The sequence below is a fragment of the Neltuma alba genome, unplaced genomic scaffold (genome assembly GCF_004799145.2).
Source record: "Neltuma alba isolate B1F8T4 unplaced genomic scaffold, ASM479914v2 tig00011783_pilon, whole genome shotgun sequence".
Classification (NCBI taxonomy): Eukaryota; Viridiplantae; Streptophyta; class Magnoliopsida; order Fabales; family Fabaceae; genus Neltuma; species Neltuma alba.
The window spans coordinates 231,310-251,128 of record NW_021636406.1 but is presented as its reverse complement, the minus strand read 5'-3'; the positions used below and the strand labels follow the sequence as shown (position 1 = coordinate 251,128).

Genomic DNA, 19,819 nt, shown 5'->3' with positions numbered 1-19,819 from the left:
ATCTTATAGGTCATTGTAAGTATGTTACCTTAAGCAAGTGTTTGGAGGTTGGATTTGTAGTTTTTATGTATAAAACAAATCTAGTTGGGAGGGGTCTATTTTTCTTTCCTTTGATAACATGAGGGAGGTTAGTCTGCGAAAGATAATGTATGTAGTTGATGGAAATCTCCATAAGCACTTAAAAAAAGTACTTTTATACAATTTGAGATAAAAATCTTCTCACATACTTATTTTGTAAAGTGCAAAATCACTTGAAATAAGATAATCTGAACGGTAAAAAATAATTTTGTCTTTGCTATTAATGCAAGCATCTTACTGCAGTGGAATCTGGAAAAGGAAAGGCCGTTATCAGTAGCACATATACTGTGTTTCAATCAAATGGAATCGCATGGCCATAATATATAAAATAAAATGATATGGAATAATCAAGGGGAAAGGACCACCTGGTTGTTTACAGAATCAGAATTGTCCATTTATCGAGCAACATAAATTGAACTTTTCTGCCAACTTGCCACATACTGCCAGTAATATTACTGAGGTGATAGGTCCCGCATCTTCTGGTATAAAGAAGCATGATTGCTGACATATATATAAATACAGATAAGAGCCATGGTATATGAATGTTTTATATTGAGGGTTATGATTAACTAGAATCAACAAACAGTGATTCCAACTAACCATGACACAATCTGGGGATTGTTAATAAATAGCAGGAGCAGAAAGGAAATGCCCCAACCTGAGTTGCTTAATTAACCTTCTGAGCAGAGACCATCAGAAGCAAGCAATTAATGGCTCAAGTTTGTGTCCTTGAAGCTACTAAACAACTCAGATCACCTCCTGAGAAGATCTTTAACTTTCTCAAGTCTCAAAACCAGAAAATACCAAACGCCACTGACAAGGTTCATGATGTTGAAGTCCTTAATGGTGACTGGGTAACTCCAGGTTCTGTCAAGCTTTGGAAGTTTACCCTAGGTATGTATATCAATATATATATGTACATATATTATACACCATCATCATCTCAAAACATGTCATATGTCATATTCATCTGACACTGAACATGTTAACAAAAATCACTTCAGATGCATGGTCTAACATGCGTGCCCCATAAGTTTAATTGACAGAAGTCTAATTACAGAGATCAAATCTGTATTTGTTAGAAGCCATGCATATTGTAGAATCGATTAGTTTCAAGCTCTTAAACTACAGTATAGAGGCCAAGTTGGGAAGTAAAAATCATAAAAAAATGATGAATATAGAACTTGAATTTTCGTTGTCTAATTGAGATTTGTACGTACAGAGGGGAAAGAAGAAGTATTTAAGGAAAGAGTTGAGGTGGATGAAGAAAACAAGACTCTAACTTATATTGCATTGGGAGGAAATGTAATGGAATTGTACAAGAGCTATCGCCTCATCCTCAAAGTTGAGATGAACGGAACTGTGAAGTTGCGAATCGAATACGAGAAGACCAATGGGGAAGTCCCACCTCCTCATAGATACCTCCAGTTTTCCCTCAATCTTCTCAAAGAGATTGAACACAAATTAGTTTGAGCGTTTTGGATCGATCTGCAATGTATCTTAATTATGTGAGCTCTCTGGTGTGAGTCTTGTGTATTACACAGAGTTTGAGAAACGACTTGCATAGTCCATGACTCATAAATACTATGACTTGTCAGGATTTTTATAATTATATAAAATGTATGGGCGATATATATATGGACGACTTTGGCTAGGGAGCTAGTGATCTGAGATTCATGCAACTATGATAATTTTCAAGTCTGTGTTTAGTTTCTTGTAATCATGTTATAAGTGCATATGTATGGGAAGTGTGCAAGAATGATTTAAGGGTGTATGTTGCAAGACTTTATGATGTATATGCAAATAAAATCTTCATATGTGTTTAATATTATGTATGTTTTCTTGGTCAAAAAAAAATTATGTATGTTTCTAATTAATTCTACATCCAATTATAATTATAAGACTTTACTTGTAGTTTACAGGCGACGTCTTATAATCAAGACTGGAACTAGTAATTAAGCATGTGTTTGGCAAAGCATTTGGAACAGAGAACGTGCATTGGAAAGGGGGAAACGTGCGTTGTTGGCTGGTATAGGCTTGAATAATTGTTTGGGTTAACTTTTCTCAAATTGACTTTTGGGAAAAATGTTCATTCAAGGCAAAAGCTAATCAGAGTAGCTTTTGGAGATGAGAACTCAGAGGGAGAAAAAGTAATAATGGTAGAAGACAAAATTATTCCAACAAACCTAATAATAAATGAGAAGAAAGATAAGAGTATTTAGGTGGGTCCTATCTTAACTCAATAATTTTATTTTTTTAGAAGGAAAAATTAACTAATAAAATTTAATTAATTTAATTTATTATTTTTCAAAAAATTTATCAAATTGTATATGAATGATATATTACCTTTGCTCTTTAATATAAGATTCTAATAGACAAATTTGAATAGATTAAAAAAAATAAATAAATTACTTAATTATATTATATGTTATACGATCTCTCTAAAATACTTATGTGGATTCTTAATCTTTCCAGATTAGTTAACTGAATCTTATATAAAAACTTATGCTATTTTCAGTCATTTCACATCTAAACTTATTTTTTCATTGTCCATCGCCAAACAAATTTCAACTTTTCAAACTGACTTTTTAGAAATGTCAATTTAAACATAAATCACATTATACTAACTAACTTTTATCCTAACTAATTTTTGCAAAAGTTAGATGAAATAAGAGTTAGTTTCACCGTTACTAATCCAAACGCACCCTAATACATTGTTGTGGGTGCTAGTTGTATATATACAGCATAAAAGTTTCCCTTAAACAATTAAGCAGAGAAATTTTAGTATTATTTTAACATAATTCTTTAAAAGATTTGTTTAGTTTATTCTATAAATCATATTTAATTGCAAGGTTTTAATTGATTAGCTTTTTTTTTTTAAAAGGTGACAAATAGCAATGCTACAACTTAGTCATATATTTACATACTGTATAGTTTATAAAAAAATCAAAATAAATTAAAAAAGTGTGTTTCATATCAAACTTTCGCCTAGGTATGTTTCTGTTCCACTTTGCTGAAGCATGAGTGATGCGATGCCACTTCAAATTTGGCAAGTATATATTTCTACTAGTGGGCAATTTCTATATATATTATTCCCACATATATAACATCAATCAAATTATACTTGAAAATAGGTGGATGCTTAGTCTTTCTCTCAAGTTTAGAAATAATGATGAGACTTTTATAGCTTATCTCAATGAGACAATGCATTATTCTTAAATCTTCAACTTATTTTTGTCCAGAAGAAGCTTTAATAGGCAGATACTCATTTATTATGTGAAAAAAATTAATTAATCGTAATTTGTCTCCCAGTGATGCAAATTATCTTTAGATCTAATCAAAAGAGCATAAAGCTAAGCACTAAGGAGGCCGGTAGAAAAAGAACAAAATCTTATTCATAATGGCCTACAAGCAAGCAATGCAAGGTGATGCAAATGCTGTTATATTCATATTCATCTCTCTAAAAGCCACTACTAAAACCTTCATGTGCTGTTATCTTTTGCTCGTAATTCTTGTTGTTGTTGAGTAAAGTAACATTCAACCCACATGTTATTTTCTAGTAATATTCAGCAAATTAATATAATTTATGATATATCTGACACCTTTTGATATTATTTTTCAGCTATACCTAATATTCTAATTTTATTTATGGTTTAGGATGATAGGTGTATAATAAATAAGATCAAAGTGTTAAAACTACCAAAAAAAAATTATGATGTTGGATGCTATTCTATCCCAAAACCACTTTTTTTGCGCCACTTTTATGCTCATCGTGAAGACCTGCTTGGTCACCTTGGACAAATAAGAGAATAGATGCTATGCGATAAAGATAGACACGTATATGAAGACTAAAGAGAATTACAATAAGATTCTAATGAAAAAAGAAATAAATCACTAACAAATTCAACTAACAAGTTAGAAGTTGTTATTTTCTATTTTGAGACTTGTCATTACTGGCTGCTTAGATTATTATTGAGACTTTTTGGTAATAATGTTTCTTTTTTGGGGTTTGATTATAATTTTGTGATAATTTAATCTCATGTGAAGGTTATGTTATCACATAAATTTACTTGTCAACTAATCTAACTTGTCAATAGCTTCTTATTGACTTATTAATCCATATCAATAAGCTTGTTAATTAGGAGACATAAATAATAGTGTAATTTTTTACTTAAAATATATTACTCTTAAGTTTCTTATAACCTCCTATTCATTTTAAGATTTTAAAAAATCTTAAATTAATAAATTGTGCTGGGTTCTTAAAATGTCTTTATTAAAGTAGTTAAAAATAAAAAAGTGTTTGGGTAACCCCAAAAGTATTTTTCAGAAGCATTTTTCTGTAAATTGAAATAAACTCCTCGACTTATTTACTTTGTATACTGTAAAAACACTTTTAAAATCATGATTTTGTTTTTATCCAAGCACCTTTAAAATTATATTTAAAAGTGGACAGGACACAGGGGCATGGAGCTTCCAATGACCCAACTTCTGTTATGTTATCCATGTTGAGCTTTTGTTTTATCATGTCTCTCGGCTGTAGAAAATTGAACACTACAAAAAAATTGACTTTCAACGGCGACTTTTCGTAGCTAAAAAGTCGTTGTCGTAATAGCCGTGGCTGAAAACTTTTAGCGGCTTAGAAGTAATGTCGTCACTGAAGACACATTCGGTAGTGACATTTGTTGCTGCTGAAAACACTTTTGGCGGCGACAAGAATGTTGCTGCTGAAACACACTTTCGGCGCCGACAAGAATGTCGTCGCTAAAAGACTTTTCAGCTGCGACTTTTTTGTCGCCAGTGAAAGTAATGCCTAACAATAATTGGCTTTACCGACGCCACGTCATCACCATCGGTCACCACGTCATCACTGCCGACCGCCATGTCATCACTAGCCACCTTCACATCATTGCCACATCACTCCTTCTCGCCACCTCATCGTCCAAATATTTTCACCTTAAATGTGTCTTCTTCAAGGTTCGAACTTGTGACCACCTCCTTTCATATCCAATCTTCTTGCCGTTGAGCCAGATTGAATTTGTTTATTAATATTGTAAAATAAAATATATATTATTATATTACACTTTCAGCGGCAACATTATAAAGTCGCTGCTGAAAGTCAGACCCTCAGCGACGACACTGATAGTCACCGCTGAAAGTCTACTTTCAGCAGCGACCATAGAATGTCGCTGCTGAAAGTAGACTTAATGATTCTCAAAGGTATACTTTCAGCGGCGACAAAAAAAGTCGCCGCTGAAAGTCCATTTTAGCGGCAACACTTTTGTCGCCGCTGAAAGTCTTAGTTTCAGCGGTGACACTTTTATCACATTTGAAAGTCTTAGTTTCAGCCGTGAATTTTCAGTGGCGACAAAAAAAGTCGCCGCTGAAAGTCTTAGTTTTAGCGGCGACTTTTCTTGTCGCCGTCGAAAGTCGTCGCCTAAAGTCTTTTTTTTTTGTAGTGGAAAGACAAATATCTAATTTTATAGGGAGTCCGGGGCTCAACTTATAGCCGATTGAAATTATTCCTGACTCCATTTATTTAGAAAAAATTACAAATAAAGACCTCTAAATATATAAAATTGTGATTTGAGACCTTTAATTTGAAAAATAATAAATAAGGATCTGATTCTATTTTTGCAAATATGAAATCGTGATGAAATATCTAAAATTACTCTTAGTCAAATGACAAGTTGACTATGAGAAATGACAAGTTCACTTGATGAATAATAATTTTAGTCGACCAAATTACAATTTGGCTAAGGATATGTCAAATGACAAGTTCATTTTAACGAATGATAATTTCAATAGATCAAATCATAATTTGGTTGAGGGGCATTTCAGACATTTCACCACAATATCATATTTGCAAAAATGGAACTAAGTCCTTATTTACTATTTTTCAAATTTAGAGTCCCAAATCGTAATTTTACATATTAAAAGGTCTTTATTTACAATTTTCTCATTTATTTAAAAGTTTCTTTTAACATTAGTTTAAATTTTTATTTAAAATTTAAGAATTTTTTAACTTTATCCTTATTTAACACATGTTATATCTCGTATAAATAAAATTAACATAATAATAAATAAAGAGCAAAATTGTATATTCATATAAATTTTTTTTCTAAATACCCTATTTACCAAAAAAAAATTTCTATTTCTACTCTATAAATAATATCAGAATTCATTAAAAAAAAAGGGACTTAAATTATGATAATAAATTTATAATTTCTTAAACCAACAAAAAGTTATGGGAAAATTACAAAAAAAGACTATGGAATTGTAAAAACGCAGATAGGGACCCTTGACAACTTCAGGGCATATTATTTTTGTCAAAACCCAAAGTGAAGTTGTCAAGGGTCCCTATCTGTGTTTTTATAATTCTAAGGTCTTTTTTTGCAATTTTCTCAAAAGTTATTAAGGAGAAAAAGAAGCTCTATTTTAAATTAGGGGTCCGCCGCCGGGACCGGGTGAGAGGGTTGGCTACCCGGAGAAGGCAGGAAGGAAGATGCGATCTCTGTTAAGATTTCAAATTTCGGTGCAACTGTTAGTCAACGATTTCTGGGTTTGTCTTAATCTTTTAACTTTTTAGATTTTGAATTAGCTATACGGATTATGATAATGCCAAAAATGCTCCGCGCTCATCGTACTGGCGGTTCTATTTCCCGCAAAGTTCATGTCTTCCATATTTATTTCAAGCCTTGGTCTTCAATTTCTTCATCTGCTTCAGTGAATGAAGTAGAGTCGCAGTTAAGGTCTCTGCTTGCAAACCCTAATCCTCAGTTTTCCGAGGCAGTTTCACTCTTTCACCGTTCTGTGGATTCTAATGTGGTGCCTTCTGAGTCAGCATGTAGCTTTCTCATTGATAATTTGAGGCGGGCGGAATTATATTCCATGGTCTTCTCGGTTTATTCGAAGATGAGCGTTGTCGGCGTCTTGCCGAGGTTCACTTCATTAAGTAGTTTGATTGAGAGTTTTGTGAATAACCATAGGCTCGAGTTAGCATCGGGGGTTCTGGGGATGATGATCAAGCGTGGTTATAAAATTAATGTGTTTAATATAAACCAAATATTGAAGGGCTTTTGTAAAAGTAATGATATTGGGAAGGCGATGTACTTATTTGGTGAAATGAGAAGGAACGGTGTTCAACCGGATAGCCGTAGTTACAATATACTTATTGATGGACAATGTAAGGCAAAGAATTTGAAAGAAGCAGTGAATATGTTCATGGTAATGAAGCAGGAGGATTGCCCGCCTGATATGGTGACCTTTGCCACTTTGATAGATGGTTTTTGTAAGGATGGGGCAGTGGATGAGGCATTGACTTTGTTGGAGGAGATTGAGAAGAAAGGTTGGAGTGCAGATGTATTTATGTATAATTCACTCATCAATGGATTTTGTAGTAAAGGAGAACTTAAAAGGGGCAAGGAACTTTTTGATAATATGCTCAGAAAGGGAATTACTCCAAATGCAATTACTTATAACTGTCTAATTCATAATTTTTGCAAGAATGGACAGGGGCAAGAGGTCTCTAAGTTGCTGAAAGAAATGACAAGCCGTGGAATTCATCTTGATGTTGTTGCAAACACAGCTTTGATTGATGGACTTTGCAAAACTGGGAGAGCTTCTGGTGCTATGGAGCTGTTGAATTTGATGCAAAAAAATGGGGAAGAGACAAATACTGCTACGTATAATGCCATGATAAATGGACTTTGCAAAGAAGGTCAGGTAGACAATGCACGTCAGATTCTGGAAATGATGATCGAGAAGGGGAAGAAACCTAACATAATTACCTACAATACAATATTAATGGGACTTTGTGGTTTTGGGAAGCTTGATGAGGCAATGGACCTTTTCAAGCTATTGTTAAGCCAAGAATTCCATGTGACCCCAGATGTACGGACCTTTAATTTTCTAATTAAGGGACTCTGCAAAGAGGAACGCCTTGGTGATGCTATGGAGATCCATTCTGCAATGGTTAAGAGAGGTTTCATGGGTAACATAGTGACTTATAATATATTGATGGAGGGGTTTCTAAATTTGGGAAAATTTGATAAGGCAATGCAATTCTGGAAATGTGCATTAAACTTAGGATTGGTTCCAAACTCAATGACCTATAGTATAATGATTAATGGTCTGTGCAAAGTGCATTTACTCAGCATGGCAAAAGGAATCTTTATTAAGATAAAGATGGCTGGGATTAGACCATCAGTATTTGACTACAATGTACTAATGAAATCTCTTTGCTGGGAAGGTAGTTTGCAGCAGGCTAAAATCTTATTTCAACACATGAGAAATGTGAACCATGAGCCGGATGTGTACTCTTTCAACACAATAATTAATGGAACTCTCAAAGCAGGAGATTTTAAATTTGCCAATGAATTGCTAGTGGATATGACTAAAATGGATTTAGTTCCTGATGCTATTACCTTCTCAATATTAATAAAGGAGTTTTGCAAACGTGGGCATTTGGATGAGGCAAATTCACTATTCGAGAGGATGATTGCTAGTGGTCATACGCCAGATGCCTTTGTATATGATTCCTTACTAAAGGGCTATAGTTCAGTGGGAAACACAACACAAATTATTTATTTGCTTCACCACATGGCAGATAAGGGTCTTGTTTTGGATTCAAAATTAACTTGTACTATCTTAACTTGCCTTTGCGATTGCTCAAAAGATTTTAATATAATAGAGATTCTCCCCAATTTTTTGCGGGAGACATCAAAAGGAGCAAGTGTTACATGCAATGAGCTCTTAATGAAACTGAACAAGGCTCATCCAGAGCTACTTCTATTACAAACTTCATGATGGATCACGCTTTCAAGAGTGCTTCTTGATCCTATGTTTAGCTCTGTCATGGTGCTCAGTGCTCTTAAGTAAGGATCCTATTATGCACTATCTACTTTTCTCTCTGTTGAAATAGCTATATTCTTGAGGTGTTAGGTTGTTGATTTATGTTTGTCTTTATTTTCTGGCTTCTATCCTAGTCTTTCTCTTTCTTCTTTTTTATCCTATATTTCAAAAGTTTAGATGAGGGTCACTTATCAGTTTGGGAGCCATTGGAGAATTTTGAAACTTAAATTTAGCGGATCTTGTTGTCATGGATCTTGAGATGATTATCCCTTCAATAACTTACATTAGTTCTATTAGAATATGCTTTCCCTTAATTACTTCTATATTATGAATATGTTTTTGTTTGATGTTTCCCTGATGCGCTTCACTGATGATGTTGTTTACACCAATGCACCCTCTGAACTTAAATGCCTCTTTGATATCTTTTTTTCTTTTTTGGTTTAAACACGGGTGAAAGAGGAAATAGATTATGTTATTTACTTTTATGACATGGAAGCTATAGAAAAGGACAAATTTGTTGTTTGAACATATGAATACCTTGTGAAAAGAATTGAAAATATAATGTGATTGTTGTTATCTACTTCTTTGCAGATTTTTTAAAGATGATGCACGCAATTGCTTCTCCTTATGAGAATTGGGTAATTCCTTCTCATCTTTTTGTTTGTATGGTGGTGGCACAGCTGAATTGATAACATCTACTAGCCGAGGGATGAAACTAGTATGAATTTGATTTTAAATGTGATAATTCGTCTTGGCTTCCTGCTGCTGGAAAAGCTGTATGCAATGTTCAAGCACTATCATTTTGTTGTGGCAGTATTAGATGATTATCTATGTGAGATAACTTTCAATCAAACGTATGATTGTTTACAGAGGAAGTTCAGAAGATTGTTGAGTGACTTGGTGATTCGGAAAGTGCTTATTTCTCATTAGTTGATTTTTCCTCTTTGACGTGGGCATCTTGCTTTTTTACTGTCTGTCTGGGATCCCTGTGGTTGACATAGAAAGATTGAAAAGCTTTGCAAGATTTGTTGGGGGTATGGGACTTGGAATTTTCAGACTATTCATTTGGTTGGTAGAAGATTGTCGTAAGTCTTAAAATGATGGAGGCTGCTGTCCTAATAATGTAGTGTCAAATAACATAACTCAAGCAGTGGAGCGGCTATGGCAGTTTTCTTCGGAACCTAATCCTCTGTTGCTGAAGTCTGCTGGTAGCGAATATAGGCTGGCTGCTCATTTGATAATATCAGGTATCCTTGATTTCATTCTTGTATCTCGTTATAGTCCTTGGATTTCTCTTGTTCTTGCATGCGTCACTTTTTAGTATTTATGGTAATACAGGATATTGTATCGGGAAGAAGTTTTAAAGAGTAGAAACAACCCTAGGAATATATAAGTCAGTACAAATAACCCTAAGGCATATACAAGTCTGTTCCCGCACAAGGAGGGGAATTAATTCTGCCTGCAAAACTCTCTATGAAATGAAATTGATTCTCCTTGATGATGTCACTAAAAGCAGATTGACCATCCTATCTTGATATATAAGTTGACTAAATTAATTATGACATTTTTCTCATCAAAAAATTAGTCTCAATCATTTTTCTTATGGTCTTTGATTTGATAGCCAACTGTTCTAGAAGTTTTGTGTTGTTATTTTTCTTTTTTTCTTTTTCCCAATGGAAGGTTAGCCATCCCGGTGGAATTCTGGACTTTTGATTCTAAAGCAGTACTCAAGAGGATTAATATAAATGACGTGTTACGTTTTTGTGGGACTCAATTGGCTCTTTCCTCTGAAGGTGTGCGTTGAGACTTTAGAATTCAGAGATAACAGTGGAATTTTCTGACATTTGAGGTTGCTTGGAAAGTTTGAAATCAACTTTCTGTTATCTTTGAGGTCCAATGAGTAAACAAATCTGTGAATCCATTTTAAAGTTTTTGGTTCAAGCAACGGTTTTAAGATCCTTTCGTAATGACGTTCTTGAGTGGTTATAGTGCTTATAATTGGGGCATAATGGATGGGATCTATAACTAATCTCCTGTTGCATTTCTTATGGGAAAGGATTGTTCATTTGGCTTCTCTGTGGTTATCACTCATGGCCACACACGGGTTTGCTGAGAAGTTAGTAAGCTCTTTTGAGGTAATAATATTTCCCTGGTGTTCCTTGTTTTTTATTGATGGTCTGTTTTAGAGGATTTCTCGGCTTCATCTTCAGTAGTTAGGGAAATGATTCTTTTTTCCTTTTTTAAAAAACAAAGTATAACTATCATGTTCTTGTAGTTATCAAACTTATGTCCTACATCAGCTCCCTATCTAAGGTCAAAAAGAAAAATGTTAGCCCCCACCATAAAGCCCCCTCCTTATGTGAGGCTTTTAAATATAAGATTCATAACACGTTACTCGACAGTTTTTATGTATTTATAGTACTTTTATTAGAGCAAGGGTACAAGTGTTATTATTATTGTTTTTTTTTTTTTTTCAAAATCGTTTTTCCCATTCCATTTTTGCTTGTGTATTCCACTCGCTGATGGTATCAATAGATTTATTCAGCTGTAATTCATGAAGGCCTATTCATGGGGCAAGTCGGCCCACGAATCTACTAGGCTGTTTTGCTCCAGTCTTGCGGGTTAGAAACCCAATCAACACTAAAAAAATTTGGCAAGCAATTCCGGATTGAAATCTTGGACGACGACAACAACAACAACAACAAGCCTTATCCCACTAGGTGGGGTCGGCTACATGAATCACACGACGCCATCGTGTTCTGTTAACAATCCAATCCTTAGATATGTTGTTGATTAGGAGGTCTCGTTCAATGACCTCATTCAACGTTCTTCTCGGTCTTCCCCTGCCTCTTTTTATGGGACTCCATCTTATTTGATCCACCCTCCTCACTGGGGCCTCCAAAGGCCTTCTCTGCACATGTCCAAACCATCTTAAGCGATTTTCAACCATTTTCTCTTGGATAGGTGCCACACCGACTCTTGTCCTGATCTTTTCATTTCGAATCCTATCTTTTCTTGTATGACCACACATCCATCTCAACATCCTCATTTCTGCTACTCCGACTTTGTGCTCTTGTTTTCCTTTTATTGCCCAACATTCACTACCATACATCATAGCTGGTCTTATAGCAGTCCGATAAAATTTTCCTTTAAGTTTCTCAGGTACCTTCTTATCGCAAATAACTCCGGTAGCTTTCCTCCACTTTAACCAGCCAGCTTGTATTCTATGAGAAATGTCTCCATCAATTTCCCCATCCTCCTGTATAATGGATCCTAGGTATTTAAACTTTGATACTTGAGGAATAATTTGCTCTCCCATTCTCACCTCCAAATCCCTATTACCTTGCCTCCCTCCAAAATCACAATGCATATATTCTGTTTTGTTCCTACTCAAACGGAAACCTTTCGACTCCAAAGTCCTTCTCCATAACTCCAAACTAGTGTTAATCTCTTCTTTTGATTCTGCCATAAGAACTATATCATCCGCGAAGAGCATGGACTTAGGGATTCTTTCTTGAACAGGTTTAGTTAGAACATCCAAAACAATGTTGAATAAGTACGGACTCAGAGAGGATCCCTGATGTAGGCCAATCTTAATAGGGAAGTCCTTTGTCTCCCCCCCAGGCGTCCTTACACTGGTAGTTACCGCCTTATACATATCTTGTATGACTTTGATATACGCAACCCGTACACCTTTCTTTTCCAAAGCCTTCCACAATACTTCTCTTGGCACACGATCATAAGCCTTTTCCAGGTCAATAAAAACTATATGTAAATCTCTTCTTTTACTTCTATATCTCTCCATTAACCCCCTTAGTAAATAGATTGCTTCCGATGTGGATCTCCCTGGCATAAATCCAAATTGGTTTTCCGAAATAGAAGTCTCCAACCTCAATCTATATTCCATCACTTTTTCCCACAACTTCATTGTATGACTCATAAGTTTTATCCCCCTGTAGCTTACACAGTTTTGAATGTCTCCTTTATTCTTGTAAATAGGAACTAAAATGCTTTTCCTCTACTCATCCGGCATATTTTTAGAGCGTAGAATTTCATTAAAAAGCTTGGTTAGCCATGCCTCCCCCTCATCGCCCAAACATTTCCAAACTTCAATAGGAATACCATCAGGCCCAACGGCTTTTCCATTGTCCATTTTCTTGAGAGCCGCCTTAACCTCTCCGATACGTATCCTGCGGTAGAAAGCCAAATTCCGATCATCTTCGTTAATTAGCAAGTCCTGCAAGTCCTGAGTCGCATAATTGCTTCCCTCATTAAACAACTTGTAAAAGTAAGCCTCCCATCTGTCCTTAATATCACCACCAGTAACTAACACTTTACCATCTTCATCCTTTATACACTTTACTTGGTCCAGATCTCTTTTTTTCCTCTCCCTTTGCTTCGCGATCTTGTAAATATTTCTTTCTCCCGTCTTTGTTCCTAACTCCTGATAAAACCCTTCATAAGCTTTAGTACGTGTTTCGCTCAATGCTCTCTTTGTCTCTTTTTTAGCCAACTGATACTTTTCCTGGTTCTCTACACTATTGCACAAGTGTATGGCCTTAAAACAATCTTTTTTCTGTTTGACTTTCTCTTGCACACTCTTATTCCACTACCAAGTCTCCTTATCTCTTTGACCAGGACCTTTGGATTCTCCCAAAATTGCTTTAGCTACCAAACGAACCCTTGAAGCTATCTCTTCCCACATCATGTTTACATTTCCCTGCAACTCCCAATTCTCTTCCTTCAAAAGAGTCCTTTTGAATAACTCCTGCTTCTCTCCTTTTAACTGCCACCACTTAATCCTGGGGTTTGCCACTTGATGGTACTTTTGCCTGGTACTCTTAAAACATACATTAAGGATAAGTACTCTATGTTGGGCACTCACCCCGTCTCCTGGAATCACTTTGCAATTAGTACACAATCTTTTGTTTAGATTCTTAACCAAAAAGAAATCAATCTGTGATTTTGAGACACCACTTTTGTACGTGATTAAATGCTCCTCTCGCTTTTTAAAACAAGTGTTGACAATCTTAAGATCGTATGCAAGAGAAAAATCGAGAATAGATTGTCCTCCACTATTAAGCTCCCCAAAACCAAAACCACCATGGGTCCCACTGAATTGTCCTGTTTTTTTACCAACATGTCCATTAAGGTCCCCACCGATAAAATTTTTTTCTTCGAGTGGTATGCTTTGAGCCAAGCCCTCCATATCTTCCCAAAACTTATCTTTAAGGTGTGTCTCTGCCCCAACCTGAGGTGCATAGACACTAATGATATTGATAATATCCTTTCCAACAATTACTCTTAACGATATTATTCTGTCCTCAAACCTTTTAACCTCTACCGCTTTTTACTCTTAAGGATTGAAATCTTGGACTTTCTTCAAAATTTTGGAATATGGCAATGCTGGGTAGCACGAATAAGGATTTCTTGGTGAAAAAAACTTTAATCACGAACAGAAATAAGAAATCGAGTAGCTGACTTTTAGGCTAAGGAGGGATTAAGCAAATCCTTCCTTTTAGATTCTTGTCCTCTACAGATAAGCACTTTAGTGGCTTCTGAGTGTATGGGATTCAATTCCCCTTTTGATTAGTTGTTGGTAGTTTTTGGGCTTAGCCTTCTTTTGTATTAAAAAAAAAGAAGAAATATACAGTTAACTCCTAATTAAGCATATTCTGTGTGATATCGAAGTCAGTTGCAGCTCTAGCTGTTCGGAAATTATCCCCGAGAAAGGTTCTATATTTTTTGATTTATGGAATAACTTGGGATAAACCTCATGCTTTCCCTTGCATACTGAGCATCCTTTTCGTGGATCATACGTTAACTTGTACCCCCCCGGGCGGGGGAATGAATTCCGTTATTAATATTGTTAATCAATTTTTAATTCCTGAAATTCCCTAATGTATATATTTTGTCTACCTGAAAAACCCAGCCTTCATTCTGCCACCTTTTTCCCGATGAGTTGGAACCCGTCAGTGTTGCCGGTTGTGGTGCTTGCTCTGTATGCCACTGTTTCCCATACACTCTTCCTTTTCTTTGGTACTTGGCTTTGGGGAAAACGAGGGCCAACTAATGTTTTTCTGTTTTCTGTTAGATTGTCACTTTGGTGTGCATTCTGCATTCTCCAACTAGCCAGGGAAGCTTTACAAAAGTCCCAGAATGGTGTTTGGGGTGAATGGTTAGTTCTCAATGAAAACTTGCCTTGTTTCTTTCATCCTTTACCTCTGCTATCACATGCTTCATTTGATTTAATAAACACCATTTGTGTAGGATATTTACTATGTGATCTAATTGTATTTGTAATATTCTGGACACAATCATCTTCTTGAAGATTTTTCGAATTATATATTGTGCTTAAATTGTCCCGCACACACCTTTACCACTACTATCACATGATCTGTATATAATTTGATAAAGCTGAACCTGATTGATTGTTGGCTTCCCGATTTAGAATTTGTTTTTTTAATAATGAAAAGATAGGGAAACACCTGAGAGACCGCGATATAATACCTACTCACGCAATAATGAATGGGAGCAAGTTGATAACTGAGACGTTGCTTTCATGGAGGCTTCTGCTCATGCTTCCATAGTCTCCCGGACGTTATTGGCAAATTTTTTAACATGTTTTTATCTTTTCCCAAAAAGATAAGAATAGCGATTATAATAATAATAATAATCAATTTTTTCAAATATACTATGCCAATAAAATGTTACAATAATAAATAATAAAATAATGGTGGGGGGCTGCTGTCCGGCCATTTTTTATGTGGGGCGGGGGGGTTAGATGGACATGGGCCCTATGATAAATGAGCTGCAATGTTTATAATTTCAATGGTGTGCCCTATCCCTAATATTATATATACATATGTATATATACATATATACACACTTTTCTAATTCTTAATATAGGATCTATTTAACTAATTTGATTAGATTAAAAAAGTTAGGCAAGTTAGTTAATTATAAAAAATATGACACGTTTTTCTTAAAATACTACTCCTCCGGTCCTTATTATAAGACCTAATTTGACTTTTTATTTGGTCCTAATTATAAGACCCAATTCATTTTGTCTCTTATATTTATGTATTTTTTTCCAAGATAATCCTTCTAATAATGATAGTTTTAGCTAATATACTTAATTAGCAAGGATATTTTAGGAATGACAACACTTATTTATTATAAATAACCAATTTAACTTACTTCCTTAATCTCCTCAAATAAGTCAATTGGGTCTTATAATTAGGACCGGAGGAGTATAATTATCTTTTTTAATACCTCTTCTTTTTGTTCTACTTGATTATGGTTGAGGGAGTATCTATAGGAGTAATTTAGAGAAAATTGATAAATATGATAAATGGGTCTTATATTTAGTATCAAAATCAATTTAATAATTAGGTCTTATATTAAAGATTGAAAGAGTATTGTATATTATGTATGTTGATGGAATTGTGAAAATTTTTTGAAGAAACAAAGCTAAAATAATTTTATGCATAATCTAATAAAAAATGTGAAAAATATTAAAGAAGTGAACATATAATTATGCAGAAATCCAATGTGTATATATATATATTTATATATATGCGTACGTAAAACATGTTGAAAAATGATACTAAATGTTGATGGCGATGGCTCAGACGCGGACGAATCGGAGTGGGAGCAGTTGCAGCAGCGATTCGCAACCAGGATATGGAAAATCAAACAACAATTTAAAATGGTGTGAATCAACCACTTTTTTATTTAAAATGATAAGCATTAACAATTTAAAATTGGGAAAATTGCAAAAAAAGACTTTGGAATTACAAAAACGCAGATAGGGACCCTTGACAACTTCACTTTAGGTTTTGACAAGAATAATATGCCCTGAAGTTGTCAAAACCCAAAGTGAAGTTGTCAAGGGTCCCTATCTGCGTTTTTGCAATTCCAAAGTCTTTTTTTGCAATTTCCCCTTTAAAATTGGTGTATAAAAATAATTTAAAAGTACAACGCCCCCAGCAGACCAGGTGGAGTCTAGAGAAGGTTATTATTGCTTCGAGGGCTCACCCTCTTACTTAAATATAGGGATATAATTGAAAAATGACAGTTAATGTTGCACGTTGAACTTTTAAAATGAGAAGCAAGGGTGTGGATGGTTAGTGGTGGTAAAAGTGGTTTTTATTTTTTACAAACAGAAATTAGATTAAAAGTCAGTTAATGTAATGTAATTTGTTTGGATTGAGTTTTATAAAAGTTAGTTTGATAAATTGAAACTTATTTGGAAAAAAAATAAAAAAGTAAGTTCATGTAATCATTTTTTTTCAAACTAATTTGTTTGACTTATAAACTGACTGATTTGTAATCTAGTGATGCACATAAATATTTTCAAATATTATGTAACATATGATATAATTAAGTAGTTTAGTCATTTTTCTTAATCTCTTCAAATTAGTCTATTGAGTCTTATATTAAGGACTTAAGGTAGTATATCATATGTATATAATTTGATAAATTTAAGAAAAGATTAAAAAAATTAAATATTATTAGTTAATTATCTTCTTCCCACAACATTTTTTATAAACATCAAATTATTAGATCAAGATAGGACCCACTCAGATACCCTCATCTTTCTTTTTATCTCCATCTTCTATCCTCTCTCCACAGCAGATATGGGCTTTCCCAAAAAGTAGCTCTAAATGGCTTTCACGGTACTGGAGTTTTTGACCCAAAAGCTCAAATAACAAAACCCTGATCCAAGCAACATGCTTGAGCTTTATCACTCCTCAACGTGGCTTCTCCCCCATCAACGCTATCCCTAACACACGCTAAGTAGACACAATATTCCTTTAAAGATAGGAAAAGACTTCGTTCTTTATATATATATATATATATATATATATATATATCTTCTTTTTTTCCAATTAACACCATAAATCCTCTCACATTAGAAGTGCTTGCTTGGAATGACAGTATAATTCTTCAAAAACAGTTTTCCAATCGTGATTCATGAAATACGAAGTATATGATAGAATTTTTTGTCTCGATGTACATGTTTATAAGTGAATCTTCATGGACACATACAAGTCTCCACACACACACAGATATAATCTCTGTTAGAATATTTGACGTTAACAACTAACAGTGATTAACAAATCCTTCAAACCTCAAATCTGCTTGTTTCATTCCAGCTAGTTCTTACGAATGAGCTGCCTGAATATTATAGTGCATGTGATCAAATATACAAGCAATTAATATCAATTTTATCAATCAATTATTGGAATAAGATATGGAGTTTACCAAATCTATACCTGCATATAATATAGAAATTAAATATCACTCCCTCCCGTCATTAATGTAATAGCTAAATAACTACTCCCTCCGTTTCTTATTATAAGAGACAAATAACCGAAGTACGTTGATCAAAAAAATAGTTAAAATTAGTTAAGAACAATTAATGTGTAAAAAGTATAATTTTTTTCCAAAAATGTCCTCATTAATAAGGAGAGAGAGCATGAGAGAGAACAATTAAATTATTAAAAGAGAGAGAAATGGGAGGGAGAGAGAGTGTGAATTGGAGATAATAAATATGGGTAAAATAGGAAATCAACACAAAAAAGTAGAGATAACTTTTAAGTGTCTCTTCTATATCGGAACATGCCATAAGCATCAAATGTCTCTTATAATAAGGAACGGAGGGAGTAATATACAAAATTAAGTTGTATATTTGTAAAAAAAATGAGTATTGGTTCTCCTAAGCTAATATCTTTTATTATTTATATTGAAAATATCTCTTGATAGAAAATTTTAACACATGCAATCAATATAGATAGTTTGAAAAAAAAAATTATAAATTTGAAAGATAGAGTTGATTGAAGTATTTAGATCAAAGTACCAGTTGTTAAAGAGGCTGCATTATTACCTGCAATAATGCACAGGATCCGCATTAGTTTTCTATAAAAGACACAAAACATTCATTTCGTTGCATATCCCTTGGAGCGGAGAGATCTCCGAGTTGACATATATATTATTAGATATCTTTCTTCCTTGTTGATCTTCAGAGAAGGCATGGCTCTCACTGGGAAACTGGAGATTGAGAATGAGATTCAGACGCCTGCTTCAAAGTTCTTCCACCTTTTCACCAAGCAACTTCACCATGTTCAGAACATCACTGATCATATCCACGTAGGCGAGCTTCATGAAGGAGAAGACTGGCATAACATTGGATCTGTTAAGCAATGGTCTTATACCGTTGGTAAGGTTTTAACTCAATTCAATTGCCAAGTGCTTCATCATACTTATAATTCCAATTCTCCTCCTTGATAACTCAATTGTCAAACATTTGGTGTGCATGCTTCAAGGCCTTTAACTTCTTGTTGTTATTAATTTACAGATGGTAAGGTGGTAAAATGCAAGGAGAGAATTGAAGTATATGATGAAGTGAACAACATAATCAAATTCGACCTGTTTGAAGGAGATCTTATGGAGCAGTACAAGAGTTTCAAGATAACTCTCCAAATCTCCGACAAGGGTGCCGGTGGTGGGGCCGTCGTCAAGTGGATTATTGACTATGAGAAGCTCAATGAGGGAATCCCAGATCCATCAGGCTACTTGGACTATGTCACTAACGTCACAAAAGATGCCGATGCTCATCTTCTCACTGCATAATTCAACCAAATTAATCTATAAATCATATATCAAGTCAAATATATATATGTAATATTAATTCCATCAAGTAAGCTAAGTGTGGCCACAACAGAATAACTGGCTAGTGCGGTTGTGTCGCTTATGCTGATTAATTAATGTGGCACTATTATATAATCATGTGTATCAGAAGTACTGTGAATGCTTGTATAATGTATTTAGTGGTTGCTTTGGTTTGTCAAAAAAGAGAATAAAGTGTCTATTTGATCAAGATTTA

At 34.4% G+C, this 19,819-nt stretch overlaps 3 protein-coding genes across 8 annotated transcripts in view; all 3 read left to right on the top strand.

Annotated features, from left to right (window-relative positions):
* Positions 1-19,819, top strand: part of LOC114717952 (MLP-like protein 43) — a 26,879-nt gene extending 7,060 nt beyond the window's left edge. For 2 of the 4 annotated variants that reach the window (XM_028903202.1, XM_028903201.1), the window contains exons 2-3: positions 18,945-19,153; positions 19,292-19,819. In XM_028903202.1, coding sequence (XP_028759035.1) covers positions 18,967-19,153; positions 19,292-19,566 — 462 coding nt within the window. In that variant the 5' untranslated portion in view covers positions 18,945-18,966 and the 3' untranslated portion in view covers positions 19,567-19,819. Of the gene's footprint in view, positions 1-5,739; positions 5,747-12,694; positions 12,705-18,881; positions 19,154-19,291 lie in introns of those variants that run through there. The other 2 variants (XM_028903203.1, XM_028903200.1) reach the window with 2 other exon arrangements.
* On the top strand, positions 657-1,909 carry LOC114717953 (MLP-like protein 328). Its single transcript, XM_028903204.1, has 2 exons — positions 657-972; positions 1,301-1,909. The coding sequence occupies exons 1-2, from the start codon at positions 789-791 to the stop codon at positions 1,549-1,551; spliced, it is 435 nt and encodes a 144-aa protein (XP_028759037.1). The 5' UTR covers positions 657-788; the 3' UTR covers positions 1,552-1,909.
* On the top strand, positions 6,565-15,287 carry LOC114717948 (pentatricopeptide repeat-containing protein At4g28010-like). 3 transcript variants are annotated; one of them, XM_028903193.1, is made up of 5 exons: positions 6,565-8,951; positions 9,520-10,175; positions 10,985-11,063; positions 14,861-14,929; positions 15,023-15,287. In XM_028903193.1, the coding sequence occupies exon 1, from the start codon at positions 6,688-6,690 to the stop codon at positions 8,881-8,883; it is 2,196 nt and encodes a 731-aa protein (XP_028759026.1). In that variant the 5' UTR covers positions 6,565-6,687; the 3' UTR covers positions 8,884-8,951; positions 9,520-10,175; positions 10,985-11,063; positions 14,861-14,929; positions 15,023-15,287. The 3 variants fall into 3 exon arrangements, with proteins under 3 accessions (XP_028759026.1, XP_028759024.1, XP_028759025.1); XM_028903191.1 differs by lacking the exon at positions 10,985-11,063; XM_028903192.1 differs by having other exon boundaries at positions 9,520-11,063.

Excerpts from the sequence above, each read along its gene's own strand:
- LOC114717953 (XM_028903204.1), top strand. The coding sequence starts at position 789 with ATGGCTCAAGTTTGTGTCCTTGAAGCTACTAAACAACTCAGATCACCT. Across the intron at positions 973-1,300 it reads GCTTTGGAAGTTTACCCTAG|AGGGGAAAGAAGAAGTATTT; the intron begins GTATGTATATCA and ends TTGTACGTACAG.
- LOC114717948 (XM_028903191.1), top strand. The coding sequence starts at position 6,688 with ATGATAATGCCAAAAATGCTCCGCGCTCATCGTACTGGCGGTTCTATT.